Source organism: Choristoneura fumiferana, chromosome 29 (assembly GCF_025370935.1).
Source record: "Choristoneura fumiferana chromosome 29, NRCan_CFum_1, whole genome shotgun sequence".
NCBI lineage: Eukaryota > Metazoa > Arthropoda > Insecta > Lepidoptera > Tortricidae > Choristoneura > Choristoneura fumiferana.
The window spans coordinates 11,545,709-11,564,624 of record NC_133500.1 but is presented as its reverse complement, the minus strand read 5'-3'; the positions used below and the strand labels follow the sequence as shown (position 1 = coordinate 11,564,624).

Below are 18,916 nucleotides of genomic sequence, written 5' to 3'. Positions count from 1 at the left end.
TTGCCTGTATGCTCTTGGCCACATTTGAAGCATTTTGTTTGATCGACATTGATCCGCTACGTGTCCGAATTTACAGCAGCTGTGGCACTGTATTGTGGGCAAAGATACTTTTCTACTACTAACGATGTGTAACAGCAGAAAATTCTGGTGGCAAAATTGTCCGCTAAAAGTTATCACCACAGTACCTGTAGGGATCCACTCAATGCCGTCGGGTTTGTGTACTTTTCGGTTAAGTCGCCTGGCTTAAGGATGCTCCCACAGCCAGAAGGAAGCTCCACATCATTGACAAAAGCATCCAGCGCTAGGTCCGTGGGTACTCCCCGACAATACCCATGCGTGTGATATTAAATGTTGGATGGTAGCCTCGAATTTTTAGATGCGAGTAGTGGGTCCGATAAAAAGGTATTAGCTGCCTCTGCGGAGTTAAACTCTACACTAAACACGGTTTCTACCTACTTTTTTGATACCATCTCGCCTTCTTTACACGCGAGTTTACCATCACTTGTCCAAATTTGATAGGATTTAGGGTAGTACCAGCGGAGGATCTGATTCTGACTTGGATACATGGACAAGAAAAGGACCTCCGTCGTTTGACGTGTATTTACGTCCATTTTTAGGTCCGATGTTCGTACAGGTGGCTATGGAGTCGGAAGGAGCCCTGGTCCCCAACTTAGTGGGGCTGGGATCCATCCAGCACCGTAGCCCTCCTTTTTGCCCCCAGTAGAGTTATTTCGGCGTCCATCGACCTCCGATTGGCTGTCTTGCGACAAGTTCATCGGTGCGCCGATGGAAACGGTTCCCTAACAGAGGTTATGTCTGGAGGTTTGGGGGGATATGCGACATTGCGGGGTTAGCAGCGTACGAGTATTTGTAAAACACTTACTGAACGACGATACTGGTGGGTCACACAACAAAACACGTAAAAAATAGCACTAGGCCACAAAATTTCGTAGGTCCGACACAAACACGTGCTGTCACCAAGGAGCCAAGTGGTCAGTCTCGATGTCCCAGCTAAAGACAACAAACGAATTGTCAATTTTGTCAAACGTGTGTCAAGCTCGTTGTAAGAAACGAGAAGAGAAGCGTCAAGTCAAAGGATGCACGGGTTCGGGGATCCCCCTATTGACACTAGAAACTAAAAACGCTATTAATGCTGTTCGACGAATAACGAACGACGAATACGTCGGAGACATCAATAAGCTTTATGAACACGATTTGTGTTGCGTTTTTATTTTATCCCACAGTACAGACTTAAATACCGGGTATAGTTAATGTACGACTTGTTAATGCACGCTTAAATAATGCACGGCCTGATAATCCGTGCTTATGTGTACGAATTATCACCCCGTACCGAACTAGCGGGGAACCAAACTAATAATGTACTCGCAAAAATGTACGACGTGATAATGCTTCCGATTATCATGCCTTACGATTTCCGTGATTGAAATAAAAAAAAAAACCGAACGAGGGCGGAGCGGCGAGCGAGGCTGCCGCTTCGCTCGCACGCCCTCGCCCTTCACCTAACCCGGCCGCGTCGGATCTGCTCCGACTATTCATTCGCATCGATTGCATTCAGTTTATCACGTCGTACATTATCACTAGTACATTACAGCGCGCGTAATATTTTGTACGGCATGATAATCGGAAGCAATAATGCTTCGGATTATCACGTCGTACATTTTTGCGCGTACATTCCGAGTTGTACATTACTGTTTCCCGTTGGGACGATATGACTGGATATTAATCAAAATTTGTATTTGTTCTTATCGACATTATGAAAGCTTTGTGATGCCGAGAGGTGCGGTAAATATGAAACTTGAGAATTTGTTGACCTAGAAAGAAATACTACAATGTACGACAATAATGCACGATCTGATAATTCGTGTCCTAATGGATAATTAAAAGAGGACATGAATTATTAAATCATTTGTTCTTCTAAGTTTATAGAGCTGTTGCCCGCGACTCCGTCCGTTTTATCGCTATCCCGCGGGAACTATGCAATTCCGGGATAAAAACTATCCTATGTCCAGGACTATCTGTATACCGAATTTCGTCTAAATCGGTTCAGCAGTTAGACGTGATCGACTTACAAACATTTAAACATTCTTACAAACGTTCACATCTAAAAATATAAGTAGAATATAAACATTAATACTGCCATAACACTAATTGGAAGAGTCGCATTGATACCGAATCGTTATAATTTAAAGTTATAGAAACGTTTTACAGCACTACCGTCGAACTCTGTAAACAAATTAGAGCGCTGATAGCGTTTATTGTGTCTCCCGAACGCAGCCAAAGTAAGCCATAGATATTCAAAATAATAAATAAATCACTGACACTTTTTTGCTTTTTTGTGCGAAGTGAGAAATGCTGTTTCTATCTCAAATTTTTGTTTGACGAGTTTGTTTTTTAAAACTATAAAAATAAAATGAAAAAGTTATGTACATTTTTTTAGTTTTTTCATCTTGCAGAGCCATTATTGCACGCTCCACTATAGCAGATACTAAATGCAGTGACTGTACTGATTAGATGCATGCACTACAAGCAGCTACAAGTATGCATGCAATGCTTTAGTAAAACAAGCCACGGTTTCGCTAGGTCCCCAGTCACATTGAAAATCCGAGAATACAATACAATACATACAATAACTCTTTATTGCACACCAATACAGTAAACAGTACAGAGAAAACAAGTAGATAAGTAGGTAAACTACCCTGTACTAAAAATTCATGTTGCTAATTTAGCGGTTGAATTTTGGAATTTTCTTCCGATCCCGTAGAATATCAAGACAAAAGCTGCTCCCATACCAAATCTCATTACAAACCCGTTCAATCATTTATATTAGGTTGATTTGTTAGGAATAAAAATCAGTTTTGAGTGTAACATTTTATTAGAGATAACTTAGATCAAGCAGATAATAAGAAATGATACAACGCTCGTACACCTCTACAAATATACAACTATTTCTCTTGTTGAGCGCCTCGATGAACTCTTCTAACCTCTCTTGGACTTGTCGCACACGCTCTGGAAATTAATAAAAAATTAAATTTATTTTAAAACCTTGCTACCACACGGTGTATACACGGTGAAATTTTTGGTTTGGTTGGTTAACTTTAAGGAACCACTCAAAGGCCAAATAAATTAAAAGAAAGAGTGGCCTCATTCTTATTGTTTAAAATATAATTAAGGCAAACAGTGTAAAAGGTTTTTAATATATGACGTAATTATTAGCTTGTGTTTAATTCATACATCCATACTAATATTATAAATGCGAAAGTGTGTGTTTGTATGTTTGTCCGTTTTTCACGTCAAAACGGAGCGACGGATCGACGTAATTTTTGGCATAGACATAGTTTATGGGCCAGAGAGTGACAGAGGCTACTTTTTATCCCGGAAAAATGCACAGTTCCCGTGCACTAGGAACAGCACGCGATTACCAAATTCCACGCGGGCGAAGCCGCGGGCAAAAGCTAGTTCATACATATTTGGTAAAAGAACAAAACAGTTTAACAAATGCAAAAGTTGCATGTATGCGCCAGACTTTATGTATCACATCATTCACATTCATTATAATAAGTACTCTTCAACACAATATTTTAGACTATCGCGGTCATTAATAATTTTATATGAATTAAATTCAGGTTTTGTTCAAATCAAGGTACCTACGCGGAACAAAACCCGAATTTAATTCATAAAACTATACTCTTCAAGTTCGCAAATTTTACAATTTGATCTTTTTTTTTTGAGTGTCGGAATTCAAGAAAAACAAGATGTATGTGTAAAACACTTCCCCCTCACTCTCTTGCACACGAGCAAGACTTACTCAGTTCTTCCGCTAGTTCCACTCTCCTGCCAGACAAGAGTTTCTTTTTGGTTTCCGGATCCGCCGCCATCTGACGAGAAATATAATGTAAAAACAAACAAGACATTCAGTTACAGACTTAATTGGGCCTCCGCACACCAGGGTCTCGCTTACAACTTATACTTATATACAGAGTGGGATCTTTAGGGCCGCCACATACACTCGGAATTCCGTTTCGGAATTTCGAACGCAATAAATCCATACCAATCCATGGACCTACGAAATACGGACAGTAGTTTTCCGTTCGAACTTCTCTGATTCGGATCTCCGCATGGTGGCCTGTGCTCAGAATTGAAATAAACGTATGTGTGGGATGTATTTACATCGAAATTCCGTAAATATCCTTGAGAATGGCATCCATGATCTTCAATTTGATGAATACTGGTGTCCAATTTATTTGCGCGTAAGCTTATATGGACGGATCGCAGCAAAGCAGGCCAGGCCAGATGGTCCTGATTCCCCGGTCGCGTCTCCAGGCATTTAGGGGTAGCTTTCGTTACGCTGCTTCTAAATGTTGGAACGACTTGCCTCCTCCAGTAAGAAGTAGTGGGTCCCTGACAGACTTTCAAAGACGTTGCAAGGCCTGGTTACTTGGTGCGCAGAATGGGGAGTAACGGGGAAGATGATTTTCTCAAACATGACATGTAATATTGACGTTAAACCTTGGTGCTCGTATGTATTCGTTACTTTATGAACCAGTACTCGTTACTATCGTATCGTTACCCGTATCGTTAGTTTTGATGCGACCATGAAGCAGAAACACCGCATCCCGTCACCGTATGAACGACCGTACTTTATACAAAGCAAAACCGAACTGTATCGTTATCGTATCGTCGGCCTAGATGTGACGCACCCTAACTGATTTTTTAAAATGCGGTTTGTAATGTTCTGCTGTATATTTTTAAGTGATTATTATTATTTTAATAAATCTAAATTAATATTGTAATTATAAAAAATATTTTCAATTTATAACAATATTACAAAGCCGAAATGTTATTTTATTTGGTTCAACGCGCTACTACTAGTAATAGTACATTGTGTCTTAAGGGCGGTAAACAAGGAATTACGAACGAGAGTCTATTAGGCTTTAATGAGTCGATGTTCGTAATTCTAGTACCGCCCGTGCGACATACAATGTTTTTCATCACATTTGCGAGTAAAATTGTATATTTGTAAAAGAAAAACTAATATTTTTTCAATAATTGCCGATACCGCTGACTACGCTCTTGGCAGCGCCAGCTCCGCGCCCCCTTCCCCCACAGCATGTGCATGTGCCGCGCTGCAGCACGCCATGCAGTAACAAACTCATTGACCGTCCTTGGGCTTCATGGTAAGAAAATGTGTACGCGCAATGACTCATGCGACCGACCACGGGTTACATGACAAGCACATTAAGGTCGAGGGTTTTATTTGGGGGGTTGCAACCAAGGTAGCCTGCATGTTACGACACTGTTTACGACCAAGTGTGATGAAAAATAATTAAAGAATGACAGTTGAACCAGAACAGAGTGAGAGTACGACCGATACGGGTTATACGGGTAATGAGCGTATTCGTGAGTAACGATCAGATGAAGTTCTCGTTACTCAGTAACGAATACCGGTTTGTTGCAGGCCTAAACAGCAGTCGGTGTGTGTGTCGGTCTCACCTCGTCCAAGACCTCCCTGAGGTCGCGGTCGAGGCGCGCGGCCTCCCGGTTGCCGAGCTGCTGGCGCAGCGCGTTGGCCGTGGTCCGCAGCGTCTGCTGCACGCGCCAGAACATTACCACCTCGCAGCACTCCTTCTGAAACACGACAATCACGTCAACAACCACTACCTACCACTGTGCAGTGGACAGTGGAGAGGCGACCCCGCTCGTGGGTGACACTCCTTCCCGACCCGGATAACACCGACATGGAAATACCGGCCCTGTTTTTTGTGTACACGCCCATAGAAACTGACAGGAGCTACTATGGGCGTGTACACGAAAAACAGGGTCGGTATTTCCATCCCGGTGTTATCCGGGCCGGCAAAGAGTGTTACCCCACTCTGGTGATGAACTCTGGTGGTGGCTGGTGAATCAAAACGCGACAGTGTTGTATGGTGGCGGTGATAGATGGGTTTGTTTGATTTATGTGTCCGAAGAATTGCGAAACTGAAGTTGCAGTGGGCGGGGCACATTGCTCGCAGGACTGATGGCCGATGGGGTCAGAAGGTTCTCGAATGGCGCCCGCGGACCGGGAGACGAGCTGTCGGTAGGCCTCCAACAAAATGGAGCGACGACTTGGTTAAGATCGCGGGATCGCGGTGGATGCGGAAGGCACAAGACCGGTCTGAGTGGAGAGCCTTGGGGGAGGCCTATGTCCAGCAGTGGACGTCTTTCGCTTGACATGATGTTGTGTGTTCCTACAGTTTAGGTTGAGGAGATGTATGGACACGAATTTCTTGCATAGACGTAGGGTAAATCATCAAACTGGCCACCATTCAATAACTGGCCGACTTACGCTAAAAATGAATTCTAGTCACCTATAAATAGAATTCATTTTTAATATAAGTAAAGTTATTGAAAAGTAGCCAGTAATTGGAGATTTGCCCTAGCTACCTTAAAGTCGCACGTGAGCAAAGTAATTGTTACAATGAGGGCTATCGCGTGTAGCGTGAGGTCACCGAAATGTCAAATCTCATAGTTTTAGGGTGAGCTACGCGGGTTTATTTATAATTAGAATAATTTTGTGAATATTTTGCAATATCTGAAATTAATTATGGCAAATATGCGTTCCGGGGCAATGAATGTCTGTGTTTTGAGACAGTTTTGTCGTTCGGAAACTTTTGTCCTCCCTTTTTTCCGAACAAAACGGGACTAACACTGTGGTTGCTCGATATTTTATGGTACGGTTTTAAGGTGTATTAAATATGATTCTAATCTAAACTTTGTTTTCACGTCCGTAATAACAGACTTTGAAAGCCACACTTAAAAACCTCACGCAACAGTGGCGCCATCTAGAAAGACAAAAAACGATAGCCCTCATTCAATGATGATCGTGACCGTTCTGACTTACCACGTTAGTCCTCTGCGTCTAGAATGAAGCGTGCGTGTGATAAGCGGTTTTTTGAATTTACAAATGTCCTTATTTACTTATATTAAGGGGCTACCGAGTTTTACGTCAATCAATGAGGTTATGGGGGAGGGAGGGTGAAATACGATAGGGGGTAAGCGCGGCGGCTCAAGCTAGAGGGGTCAGACCGCGGGCGTTTATATAAGGGTTTTTTTATTGAACCAACTACAAGTAACCATATTTCTAGAGTGTATGATTTATAGAGTAAATTCTCAAATATTTTACATATGAGTTTCAAAACTAAAGCTTAACTAGTAATATCGCTAAAACTCGGCACACCCTTAAACCTGGTGTTGCAGATGTTTATGGGCGGTGGTGATCTCTTACCATCAGGAGACCCACTTGGTCGTTTGCCATCCAGTCGAATAAAAAAATAAACCAAACGATCATTCAATCAAACGTTTTATTCTTTATACTGTACCGTTTTTTGCCCAAATATCGGCTCGCATAGGTATGTACTTGTTGAAAGCACGAACGTAATGTTTCTCAGAAACAATAATTATTTAAATGAACTAAAATAATTTCCTTGCTCACCCGCGACCTTACGATAGCTAAGCTTATGCAAAATATGCGTGTTCATGCAGTTCCTCCACCTCCACACTGTAAGAACACACACAAATCACACAAACCCATCCATCACCACCACCACACTACACTGACGCGTTTCGAAATCAAACAGAGCTCATCTTCAGAGTGACACAACCGTACACCATGCTACCAGTTGTTAGACTCTAACTAAGATCGCGGGTGAGCAAGGAAATTATTTTAGTTCATTGATATGGACCTCCGCAAAGTAACGCCTGATTCAATAAATTAAATAATTATTTTTCTCTGAATCCAATAATTGTTCAGGATTGTTATAAAACAAACCAAACCTAGCCTATAGTTTTCTATAGGATGTTTTTTTTTAAATGGGGGTTTCAGTGGGAAAAAAAACAAACGATGATTCGGACAAGCATTACGACATGACTAGCGAAGAGAATGCGAACTTTGGCGCTCCCTGAGAAGTCACTATGATAGATCAAAAGTGCCACGAAAATTCTGGTCTGTGTTTATAATACTGCTTTTTTCCCTTTTTTTAATGTGTTCAAGTGGCTCTTATTTTCTTACAGAGTGATTCGGGAGACGTGAGCAGGATCAACCTTATCCGACTCGGTTACTTTAGGCTACTATATCATACCAGTATTAGAGATTTTTTTCTAAGTGATGCATATTAAGAGAGTTTATACCTGCTGAGCTGGCAACGTTGCATTTTTGTTAGTTTTTCTCGATTTTTTCATAATTTTTTTAATGGTTAAATGTTTTAATTATTTACTAAGTGCAGTCCCACGATTAAAAGTTTGGGGGTTTTCTTAAATATGATTGTGTATGATCCATTATCAATTACCGAATCATCCTGTAGATATAAAAAAAGTGTCATACCCCGTTGCCGTTCTGTTGACTGTATAAGTAGAAGCTCTTTTTACAATCCCGCGCACGCATTTGTGCTCGCTGCAGGAAGTTTCTGGAATGAAAGACAATATTAAGTAAAAAAAAAAAAACAGTATAGACACATATCCAGACGACCAGACGACCAGACGGCCAGATGGCCTAGTGGTTAGAGAACCTGACTACGAAGCTTGAGGTCCCGGGTTCGATTCCCGTGTCGGGGCAGATATTTGTATGAAAATACGAATGTTTGTTCTCGGGTCTTGGGTGTGTACTATGTATTTTAAGTATGTATCTATCTATATAATTATATTTATCCGTTGCTTAGTACCCATAACACAAGCTTTGCTAAGCTTACTTTGGGACTAGGTCAATTGGTGTGAATTGTCCCGTGATATTTATTTATTTTTATTTTTATATCCAACAAAAAAAAATACAAACATTGGAACATAGAGCCTCCTCCTTCGATGCAGTTCACATCTTACAGAAGCTTTAGTCAATCCCAATCAAAATTTGAGAAATTTGATGTTGATTATTGACTTTTAGTATAGTTCCTGTTCAACGTACAGTCAAGGAATTTAATTCATAGGCCACCACCTTTTCAAAGGAAAAGTCATGACGACTTTCCTTGTTAATTAATGCGATGTCACTATGACATGAAAATGACTGTGAAATGGTTCCATGGTGGCCAATGAAGTAAACTCTTTGACCGTACAAGTTTAGGTATTTTAACTTTTGGTTGTTTTAAGCATATGCTATTTTGCCATGAAAGTGATTTTGAAGTTTAAGTACGAGACTAAGCTATTTTGAAATTCAGCCATATTAAGATTCCGTTGTTATAAGAAAGCAAAATAAGACATTCTGCAATTTAGGTATTTTGAGACCAAGAAGTTTTGAGATCTGGAAATATTGATAAAAAGGTAAAATGCATTTCAGAAGTTATAAGCCCAAAGCTACGGGGGAGGCCTAACGTCCTACGACTGACATGATGATACTGACTTGAGGTAGACGGGCCGCCAGGTCTCCCGTATATAGTCGTTGTCGACCTCCACGCCCCGCCTCCGCAGGTTGTCCCTCACGGCCACCAGCTCGTCGTAGGCGAGGGCGGGCCGCGAGGACCCGAGCCGCTCCAGCTCGGCGCGGACCTCGGCGCGCCGGCCCTGCTCCTCCGTACTGCTCTGCCAGTACAGCCAGCGGTCCTTGAAGCCCGGACCTGGAGTAACATTCATACGATGCGGTGTGCACTCAATCCATCCATCCATCCCAGCCTATATACGTCCCACTGCTGGGCACAGGCCTCCTCTAAGAACGAGAGGGCTTGGGCCATAGTTCCCACGCGGGCCCAGTGCGGATTGGGAACTTCACACGCACCATTGAATTGCTTCGCAGGTCAGTGCAGGTTTCCTCACGATGTTTTCCTTCACCGCAAAGCTCGTGGTAAATTTCAAATGTAATTCCGCACATGAATTTCGAAAAACTCAGAGGTGCGAGCCGGGGTTTGAACCCAAGAACCTCTGCTTGAGAGGCGATAGGTCAAACCACTAGGCCACCACGGCTTACACTCAATACCGACATGAATTTACGGCAGGGGTCGGCACCCTTTTGACAGATATGGGCCACATAGTGAAATAAATAGATAAAGGCGGGCGACACTTGTAAGAGAATTTTGTACCTAATAGATATCTACTTAGTTACCTATTGTACACACACGAACATCACGCCTGTATTCCCAAACGGGGTAGGCAGAGCACACGAAACGTTACAGCTTAGTGACAGGTTGCTAGCCTGTCGCCTACAGTATACCTTAACCTATATCCTTTGTTGCCTCTTACGACATCCACGGAAGAAATGAAGAGGTGTAGTTCTAACCCGACGACACACGGGGCACCTATTGTAGGTAGGTACTAAAAGTGTTTTGTAAAAAACAGTCGCGGGCCGCAAAGAGATAGGTCTCGGGCCGCGCGTTGCCAACCCCTGATTTAAGGTAAACGTCCACTTGTCGGTATCGTACGCATCGGACGCATCGCACGCAACGGATCGTAGTATTCTTTGTATAGAAACTCATACAAGTGCGTCCACCTGTCCGCATCGTAAGCATCGCACATTCCTATACAAAGCAACAAATCCAATACGTCCGAAGCGTACGATGCGGATAAGTGGACGCGTACCTTTACGTATAGTATCGCCTAAAAGCAGCTGGCCTAAGTACCCAAGTGCTCTAAGAAGCAACTGATCTGAGTAGCGAGTGGTCTAAGTGGCAAGTCTGAAAGGCAGTTGGTCCTAATCTGTTTCTTGTCGAAAACTTGAAAAAACATAGGTTAGGTTAGAGTTGCGTCAACGCGCGAAACGTCTCAGCCACGCGGAATAGGAGCTTCGCGAAGCGGAGTCTCGTCGACTTTGAGTCAAAGAATTTTAAACCACTTGCTACTTAGATCAACTGCCATTACGTTTTTTTAGACAAAATAATACTAACTCGGAACTGTTAGGGCGGTATACATGAATATATATTCATACCAGGTGACCGGATTTACTGCGCTATTATTTCGAAGTCATTTGGGCTTCATGTCGGTATTGTTCGGTCGGTAAATATTTACGTTTATCAAGTGTTCAAAGACGTTAATAAAAAAAAGTGTAGGAATCTTTTTTTTTCAAAATCTATTAAATTTTTTCATACAAAATTTTATGAGTCAGTTTTGTGACGCCCATACCTACTGAGTGTTTAAAAAAAACGTTACAAAACTGACATTTGTTTGGGTCATTTTTTAAGCTATCGGAATCGAATGTGCTCTTGATTCCGAGTAGGAAATACCGTATATTTTCCAAAATTGAAAAACAAAAAAGCCCTTTAGATACAGTTTTTTTTAAACAAAAACTTATTAAGTTCAAACGTTGCGTTTCTAGTTGTGGGGGGGGGGGGGGGGCGCGTACCTGTGAGCTGCGTCAGCTGCCTGTCCGTATCAGCCAGCTGTTGCGCCAGCGCGCGTTCCATGAGCGCGACGGCGGCGTCCCAGTCGGCGCGCGCGCCCACGCAGCGGTCTTGCAACGCGTTCAGTTGCAACACGCGCAGGACCTGCCACACAATACTAGATTGTACAGTCAGCAGCATTAGTACGTGAGCAGTTGTGCTGCTCAAAGATAAAATAGATTGCTCGCTCGACAATAATGAAGCATACAAATTCCATTGTTGTCGAGTCAGAAACTTTTCAAAAAGTTAAAACGGCTATGGAAACGTTGGTACAAGTCATACACGGCCAACTCAAATGGCCGGTATCAGGTTTTGTTGGAACTCCGGACTTTTTATTGGGTCTGAAACAGCTTTTGGTGTTTTCGGAGGAAAAATACACCTGCCGTTTTTTTAATGACAAAAGAAGCGGGAAAGCATCAAAACTTTTTGGAATAAAATTAAATGCATAATATATTTTGAGAACAAGTTTATTCTAATTTAGAGTTATTCGCCATTTTTGAGAAAAGCTTAAACTCACGTCCTGAGCTCGGTCCTCCCAGCGATGCCGCACGAGCGCCTGCGCGACGGCCTCCCGGCGCAGCCCGTCGAACACGGGGTCGCCCTCCCCGCCGCGCGCCATGAGCTCCTCAAACTCCTCGCGGAGCGCCTCCAGCCCCGCCTGGATGGACTGCCCCGGGAGCTCCGCCTCCGCCCACTCGCGCAGCTTTATGTCCACCGACGTGTTGAACTTGTCTACGGAATAAAAAAAAATACCAACCTTTTGTCTCATTACCATCTAATGACATTTGGTGTAACTAATTAGTCTATACAAATAAATCTTCTATTCTTCTCCTTTTTCTAGATCGCTTATTAAAACAAAAACAATACACTTATACTGCATTAATTTTAGCATTTGAAACTCAACGAAAAAAAATTGCACACGTTTTTAAATGATACAAAGAAACTATTTAAATTTGATATTTTTAGTCCATTATTTGTTCGAAATACCGAGAAACATGTGTTGAAATTTGAGCGTTAATAAAACTTCAATTAAGGCGCGCTTATAGAAGAATTTTCGGTATTTGAGGGGTGAAGCAGACGACGCGGTGGAGGCGAATGCGGGGCGGCTCGCGCGTCTGTCACGCAGCCCGTTGACGGCCTTATTCTGTTTGTTTGTATCCGTATTCTGGTTAATGTGAATTCCGGATTTTTCCTTAAAATTATAATTACACATTTTTTTTGGTTTAATAAAGAAAATCTTCGTTTAATATGAATAATCTTGGTAATAAACAAATTATTTATGCCTCTTCATGCCCACAGTTTGATTTGTAACGTAGGTAATGGATAGACATTTACAGCCTTATTCATAAAAAAGTTAGAGCCTCCTTGAAGGCTCCTTGAAGGCCCGATGCTAAAAAACATGATTCATAAACGTCTGTTAGCGCTAATCAGTCGATCAAGGCTCTGCTAAAGTTAGAGGACCGTAGACCCTCCTTTATCTCCCTGCTAAGTCACAAAATGGCCGCCACAAGTTTGAACAGCTGACTTTGACAAGAGCAAAAAACCATACCGAAGATATTTATAGTGAAGGCAGGGCTACGCAAAGATTAAAAAAAAAAACTGGAAAATTTATTTTCAGGAATTTGTGTTTAAAAATCCTCTAAATTAGCAACAATAAATTAACAATAAATATGAAAAAAAATTAGGATGTTTAACATAATTATGGCTTTTTGCACAACATAAACATGCGAATCGGAAATGGCGGGAAAACAAACATCTCGCTTTTTATTTTTTTTCCTGCTAATTTGCTGTCACTGCTGTCAATTTTTTTTTTTAATTATCGATTAGGCCATTTTTTGTCTTTGATTTGTCAAGGTGGCCAACATAACGCGTCTAATCCGTCTATCAGCAGCTCAACAACTAGCAGACTGCTAGCAAGTGTTTATGAATCATACTCTTGACAACCGTCTATTAAGCTTAATCAGTCTGCTAAGTAACAGACCGATCAAACCTCAATTAAGGTTTTTTTATGAATAAGGCTGTTAGACTGAATAGGTCGATAGATAGATATGACAGATGGCATGCTCTTGTTTCGGAGGCCAAGACCCTCTTTGGGTCCCTGAGCCAAATTAGTTAGTTAGATAGCTTATTAGTCTGGTCAACATTTAGGATACTTTATGTTACGAAAATAAATATTTTGGATATAATAAAAAATTGCTCTAAATCGGATTCTGCGCGGACGCAGTCGACGGCAACAATTAGTTTTAAATAAATTTATAGCTCTTTCCAAAATTGTCTGGAGCATGAAGCGATGCTTTTCTTATTTTCATGACTTGAGAAGTATGGATATGTAGGAGAAAGTTATTTATCTTCAGTCAGAGGAGATTCCAAAGTTGATTTTCTGGAGCATGAAGCGATGTTTCGCTATTTTCGTGTCTTGAAAAGTATAGATATGTAGAAGAAAGTTCTTTTTCTTCAGTCAGAGGAGGTTCTACAGTTATTTTTCATGAAGATTTTTTTCCTTAGTGGCATTCCCCGAGCTCGACGGGAATCAACAATTTCGGGTAGTAACCAGTCCATATAAAATGAAATTAGTTTGTCTTTCAGTTTTTTCCCCAAAATGTATCATCTATAAGTATGATTACTGTTTTGAGGTGATGATTTTCACCACTCCACACAGCAAATATACACTGTGCTCGACACGTGACATGGAGACCTTGGATCTGGTCATACCAGTTACTATTTTTGTTAATTTCAGTAGTTTAGTTTCCTTTTCATAATTCTACATCTGAATTTCGTTTTCTTTGATACATTTTCAAGTCCATTTCTAAAGTCTACACTTCAACCGGGCACTTTATTTCACTTTTACTTAAAGATGATACATTTTGGTGAAAAAATTAAAGACAAACTAATTTCAAAATTGAAAATACAAACTGAAATATCCACCAGCAGTGACAGTAGTGGTGGTTGACCGGCAGTGGTGTAGCGGTATAGCACGCGGTACGGAATACCGAGGACCTGGGTTCGATTCCCAGTGCTGGTCTTATTTTTCTGGTTTTTCGGTGCATCTATATTTCAGTTTGTATTTTCAATTTAGGTTTTACGGATGACCGTAAGAGAAACAAAAATTGGAATGGAAATAAAAAATGTAAAAAGATTCCAAAAAACCAATCTTGATTTACGTGAAGGTAAATTACAAATCGAATCCCTATATAAATAAGTCGCTGATAAGGTAGGCGGTAGGCGTCGTAATGTACGGTCTGGTACACACGGACCGCATTCCAATTGCAATCCGGCTGTAAAATGGCAGAACTACATCAGAACTGCGTAAGAACTGCACTCCGACTGCCTAAAATTGCAGTTGGAATGCAGTCCTCTGACAGTTGGGTCCAGTGCTGGTGCAGTTGTACTAACTGCGCAATAACTGCATCCAAACTCCCATTTTGCAGCCGGATTGCAGTTGGAGTACATGTTTTGTCAATAATTTACTAGTGCAACCAAGTGCAACCATCTTATTTTATTAAAATAATTTATGTTAAATAACTTGGCTGAATGCAAGATATTACCTTTGCCTGCAAAAAAGTGAGAAAATCTAAACTTAGATCGAAACTGTTGCATCTACTATCAGAAATGTCAGTGAAACTGTCAAAGGGATCAAGCAGGGCTACTACGAAACTCGAAACTAGAAGTTCGTGTCGTGCGTCCCTCTGACACTTATACTATTTAATACGAGAGCGAGAGGGACGGTACGATACGAACTTCGAGTTTCGAGTTTCGTAGTAGCCGCAAGGTTCGCCGCATGTTCGCCATGAGTAGTATAGGTTATACAACGTGCCTACATTTGTATGGCAGTCGCGGTAAATCTGGACGAAGCCGTCCGCGTCCGTGAGCAGCCGAGGCCCGCGCCAACCAGCTTGCGGTAGTAGTACGAATGTGAAATCCGCTCAGCAGGGCTGCTACGAAACTCGAAGATCGTGGGTTGCGGTCCCTCTGACACTTATACTATTTAATACGAGAGCGAGAGGGATGGTACGATACGAACTTCGAGTTTCGAGTTTCATAGTAGCCGCAAGGTTCGCCGCATGTTCGCCGTGAGTAGTATAGGTTTATAGAACGTGCCTACAATTTGTATGGCAGTCGCGGTAGAATCTGGACGAAGCCGTCCGCTTCCATGAGCAGCCGAGGCCCGCGCCAACCAGCTTGCGGTCGTAGTACGAATGTGAAATCGGCTCAGCAGTGCTGCTACGAAACTCGAAGATCGTGGGTTGCGGTCCCTCTGACACTTATACTATTTAGTACGAGAGCGAGAGGGACCGCACGACACGAACTTCGAGTTTGGAGTTTCGTAGTATCCCTGCTGACTCGCCCGACTCTGGCCGGTCGATTAGTGTGTGGTAGGTACTTACCGTTTAGGTACTCTAATGCTTCTCATATGTGCTCTGAGTTCACTTATGCGTTTCCTCTTTCGCTTAACTTTTTTAATACTGCGATTACCCATATTATTTGCTCTCAAAAGTAGTAGCGCGTTAGAAAAATGTGCACAGGTCCGTCGTCGACTACGTACACGCGTGTACTGGCGACTGGGAAATACTTGGCCGCCGCCGCGCGCTAGAACCGTTTTATTTGCCAAAGACGAAATAAATTGGTATGATTGATGTACTCAACCTATTGAAAATCTATGAAGCATAAATCGAAATCTACTAAAAACTATTTAAAAAAGCAAATTTTGTGTTGATATTCATAATAGTTTTTCATAATATTTGGTTTAACGTGTAAATGAAGGCTCTTTTTCAAAAAAATAATCTATCGAGGTTTTTGTCAGCAATCGTGTTTTTGATGAAGTCAAAAACTAGCTAATAGACTGAAAATATACATATAAAAAATTGCAGTTGTAAGTATTGTGTAAGTATATTTTAAATAGTTTCTAAAATTGTAGTTTTCACTGCGTACAGCGCCTTAAACGGAGTATAAGCGTGAAAAAAATCGTAACTACCGAAACGACTTTGATAAAACTTACGTGGGACTACCACTATTAACTTAAACTATCGAGCAAAAAACAGTTTTTTTTTCACTTTCTGTGTTCCTTAAACTTAATCTGATTCAATATAAACACGATATAAATGAGCATGCACTTTAAGAATCCAAAATATGATATCAATTACTATTCTATCAATGGTGGTATTTCAAATACAACTATCGTGAATGACAATACAGTGGAATATGAACAGTCGACCAATTAGATCTCTAGTCTCAGTATCTCGAAGCACATTGGTCTAAAATTAGTGTTCTCTTTCAATGTACATCAAGTGCAAAAATATTTACAGCCAAATATGTGGTCTACCACCTTAAAGTTGATAATCGTTTGCATGTCATAAAACAATAATGCCAATAGACGTGTCTGTCAACTTGAAAGTTCGACTTTAGCGACATATTCATTTGATAGGAATTTGTTTAAAAATTGATAGACCACTTATTTGGCTGACGGTACATATTCGAACCACTCACAAATATGTTAGGACCACGGCCTTGTTAAATCGGAGTAAGAGTTTGTGGTACAGTCACCAGCACCAATATTTGATACAACAAGCGTGCATAAATATCTGATACGACTCTATTTCTAGGGCCGGAAGGACGTGTCAGATATTTTTGCACACTCCGCTGTGGCAGATATTAATGCTGGTGATTGGATTGTTATATATTTTTGTTGGGTTAGATAAATCCGTATTTTTGCACTCGACTGTACGAATCAAAACAATGATAAGAAAGGAAATAAATAAAGAAAAATTCCATTACACTAAATGCCAATACACGAGTCTACTGCGAAGTAAATCGTAGATATTTCTCACTGGCGTCTATGTCGTAGGGGTCGACCCATATCGTCGACGTAGAATTGTCGCTCGGACTCTTGTATTTTATCTGTTTGGGGACCACTTGCTTGTCTGTACAGATAAGTTACAATAGGATTACACGCTAAGCAGCAGCGCTTGTACTGTTGTGCGGTCATTACAGGAGATTCTTTGAATTTTGACAATGATGCATAGATGCATTGAATAATGTTTTGAAATCGTATTCTATATCTTGCTCTGTCAATTAGCTAAAGTAAAGTTTAATAAGCTAGTTGAGACAGCAAGGTAAATGGGTATGAATTATAATACCCAAATACGAAAGATCGAATTTCACAAGACCTATGGACGGAAGGCCGAAAAATAATAATGCCGAACAGTCATAATTACTACAAATAAAATAATTGACGGTCAATATATCGCAAATCAACATACCGAAACCATCGTTACACAAAAGTCTGCTATATATTTTTAAATGACCCCATTCCGACTTTTTCAAGCGGGGGTAGATTGACATTTATCATTTTCTGTGCTGTTACAAAAAAATACCTAACATCGAAGGCTAAGACGGGAGCTACGCGGCGCTTCGCTCCCGCCTTAGCCTTTTTCTGAACCTAAACTATCCGAGTCGTTTCTGATCTGAAACGTCTTCCTCGATCGCTCCGTTCGCTCGCTGCTAGCGAGGTACCAAAAGTAGGTGTCATAAGGACATCATCCGTGACATTTATTGTAAGTCCTGGAGCTCCCCTTTGGTACACCCTAGCTGGTGCCTCGCTGACAGCGAGCGAGCGAAGCGAGCGAGTAAGACCTTTCACGGCAGAAGCGACTCGGATAGTTTAGGTTCAGAAGGCTAAGCCTTCGATGTTAGGTTTTTTTTTTGTAACAGCACAGAAAATTATTATTAGGGTATTGTGAATGCCAGTTAGTACTTTCGGTCATTTGAAAGTAGATAGCTTCGGTGTATCGGTTATCGACATTTTGTACTTTCGGTATTCTGAATTTCGATGTGTTAAGTGTCGACATTTCAACTGTAGGTATTATGATTTTCGGTATTATAATACATACCCAGATAAATACAAACTATAAAATAAAAAATACGATGGATGGATGGATGAATGTTCAGGGTTTAATTTCTCTGATAAACGCTTCGTCTTCGACTTAAAAAACGTGAGATCAAAAATTATTTTTTTATAACATCATCAATTCTAAATCATTATTTAATTAGTTTTAGAATATCTTCAAATGTAGTTTTGTTTCTCTTTAACATTAAAAAAAATGTTTTCGTGAAGGGGGGGGGGGAGGAGCAATAAGGAGAGGAGTGGGAGGAGACTCACGGGGATCTTCTCGGGAGGGGGCAGGGTCGCTCTTGCCGTCTTCCGCTTTCCTCTTGCCGGTGTTGGCCGACAGGTTACGTGCCCTCGGGGCGCGGGCTACCACAAAGCCTATAACCCAGGTGATGAGGTGACTGAACTGACTAAGGTGATTGGTATGGAAAAAGCGGTTTTTAAGCGGTAATTGCAAATATAAGGGTCCGGCCGACATAAGCTTTGTGGTCAGGTTCTCTAACCACTCGACTATCCGGTTGTCCTGGGATGGGGTTGGTTTACATCACGCACCGCGGAGCTCCTAGGTCATACAGTTTACGAGGACCCCACAGTCTAACCATCAATCATCATAGCATCAAGTATCACTTTGTTACTCTTTACTACACGGGTGACAACACCTGTGGCAGGGGGGGGGGGG

At 41.4% G+C, this 18,916-nt stretch overlaps 2 protein-coding genes across 2 annotated transcripts in view; both read right to left on the bottom strand.

Moving 5' to 3' along the window:
* LOC141444083 (dynamin-like GTPase OPA1, mitochondrial) overlaps nucleotides 1-49 on the bottom strand; it is a 19,540-nt gene extending 19,491 nt beyond the window's left edge. The window contains exon 1 of the mRNA XM_074109515.1: nucleotides 5-49. Within this exon, the coding sequence (XP_073965616.1) occupies nucleotides 5-49 (45 nt within the window). The remainder of the gene's footprint in view (nucleotides 1-4) is intronic.
* Nucleotides 50-2,893: 2,844 nt separating this feature from the next.
* LOC141444082 (dynamin-like GTPase OPA1, mitochondrial) overlaps nucleotides 2,894-18,916 on the bottom strand; it is a 33,561-nt gene continuing 17,538 nt past the window's right edge. The window contains 7 exon segments of the mRNA XM_074109514.1: nucleotides 2,894-3,027; nucleotides 3,827-3,896; nucleotides 5,512-5,646; nucleotides 8,381-8,462; nucleotides 9,386-9,599; nucleotides 11,315-11,456; nucleotides 11,869-12,083. Coding sequence (XP_073965615.1) covers nucleotides 2,894-3,027; nucleotides 3,827-3,896; nucleotides 5,512-5,646; nucleotides 8,381-8,462; nucleotides 9,386-9,599; nucleotides 11,315-11,456; nucleotides 11,869-12,083 — 992 coding nt within the window.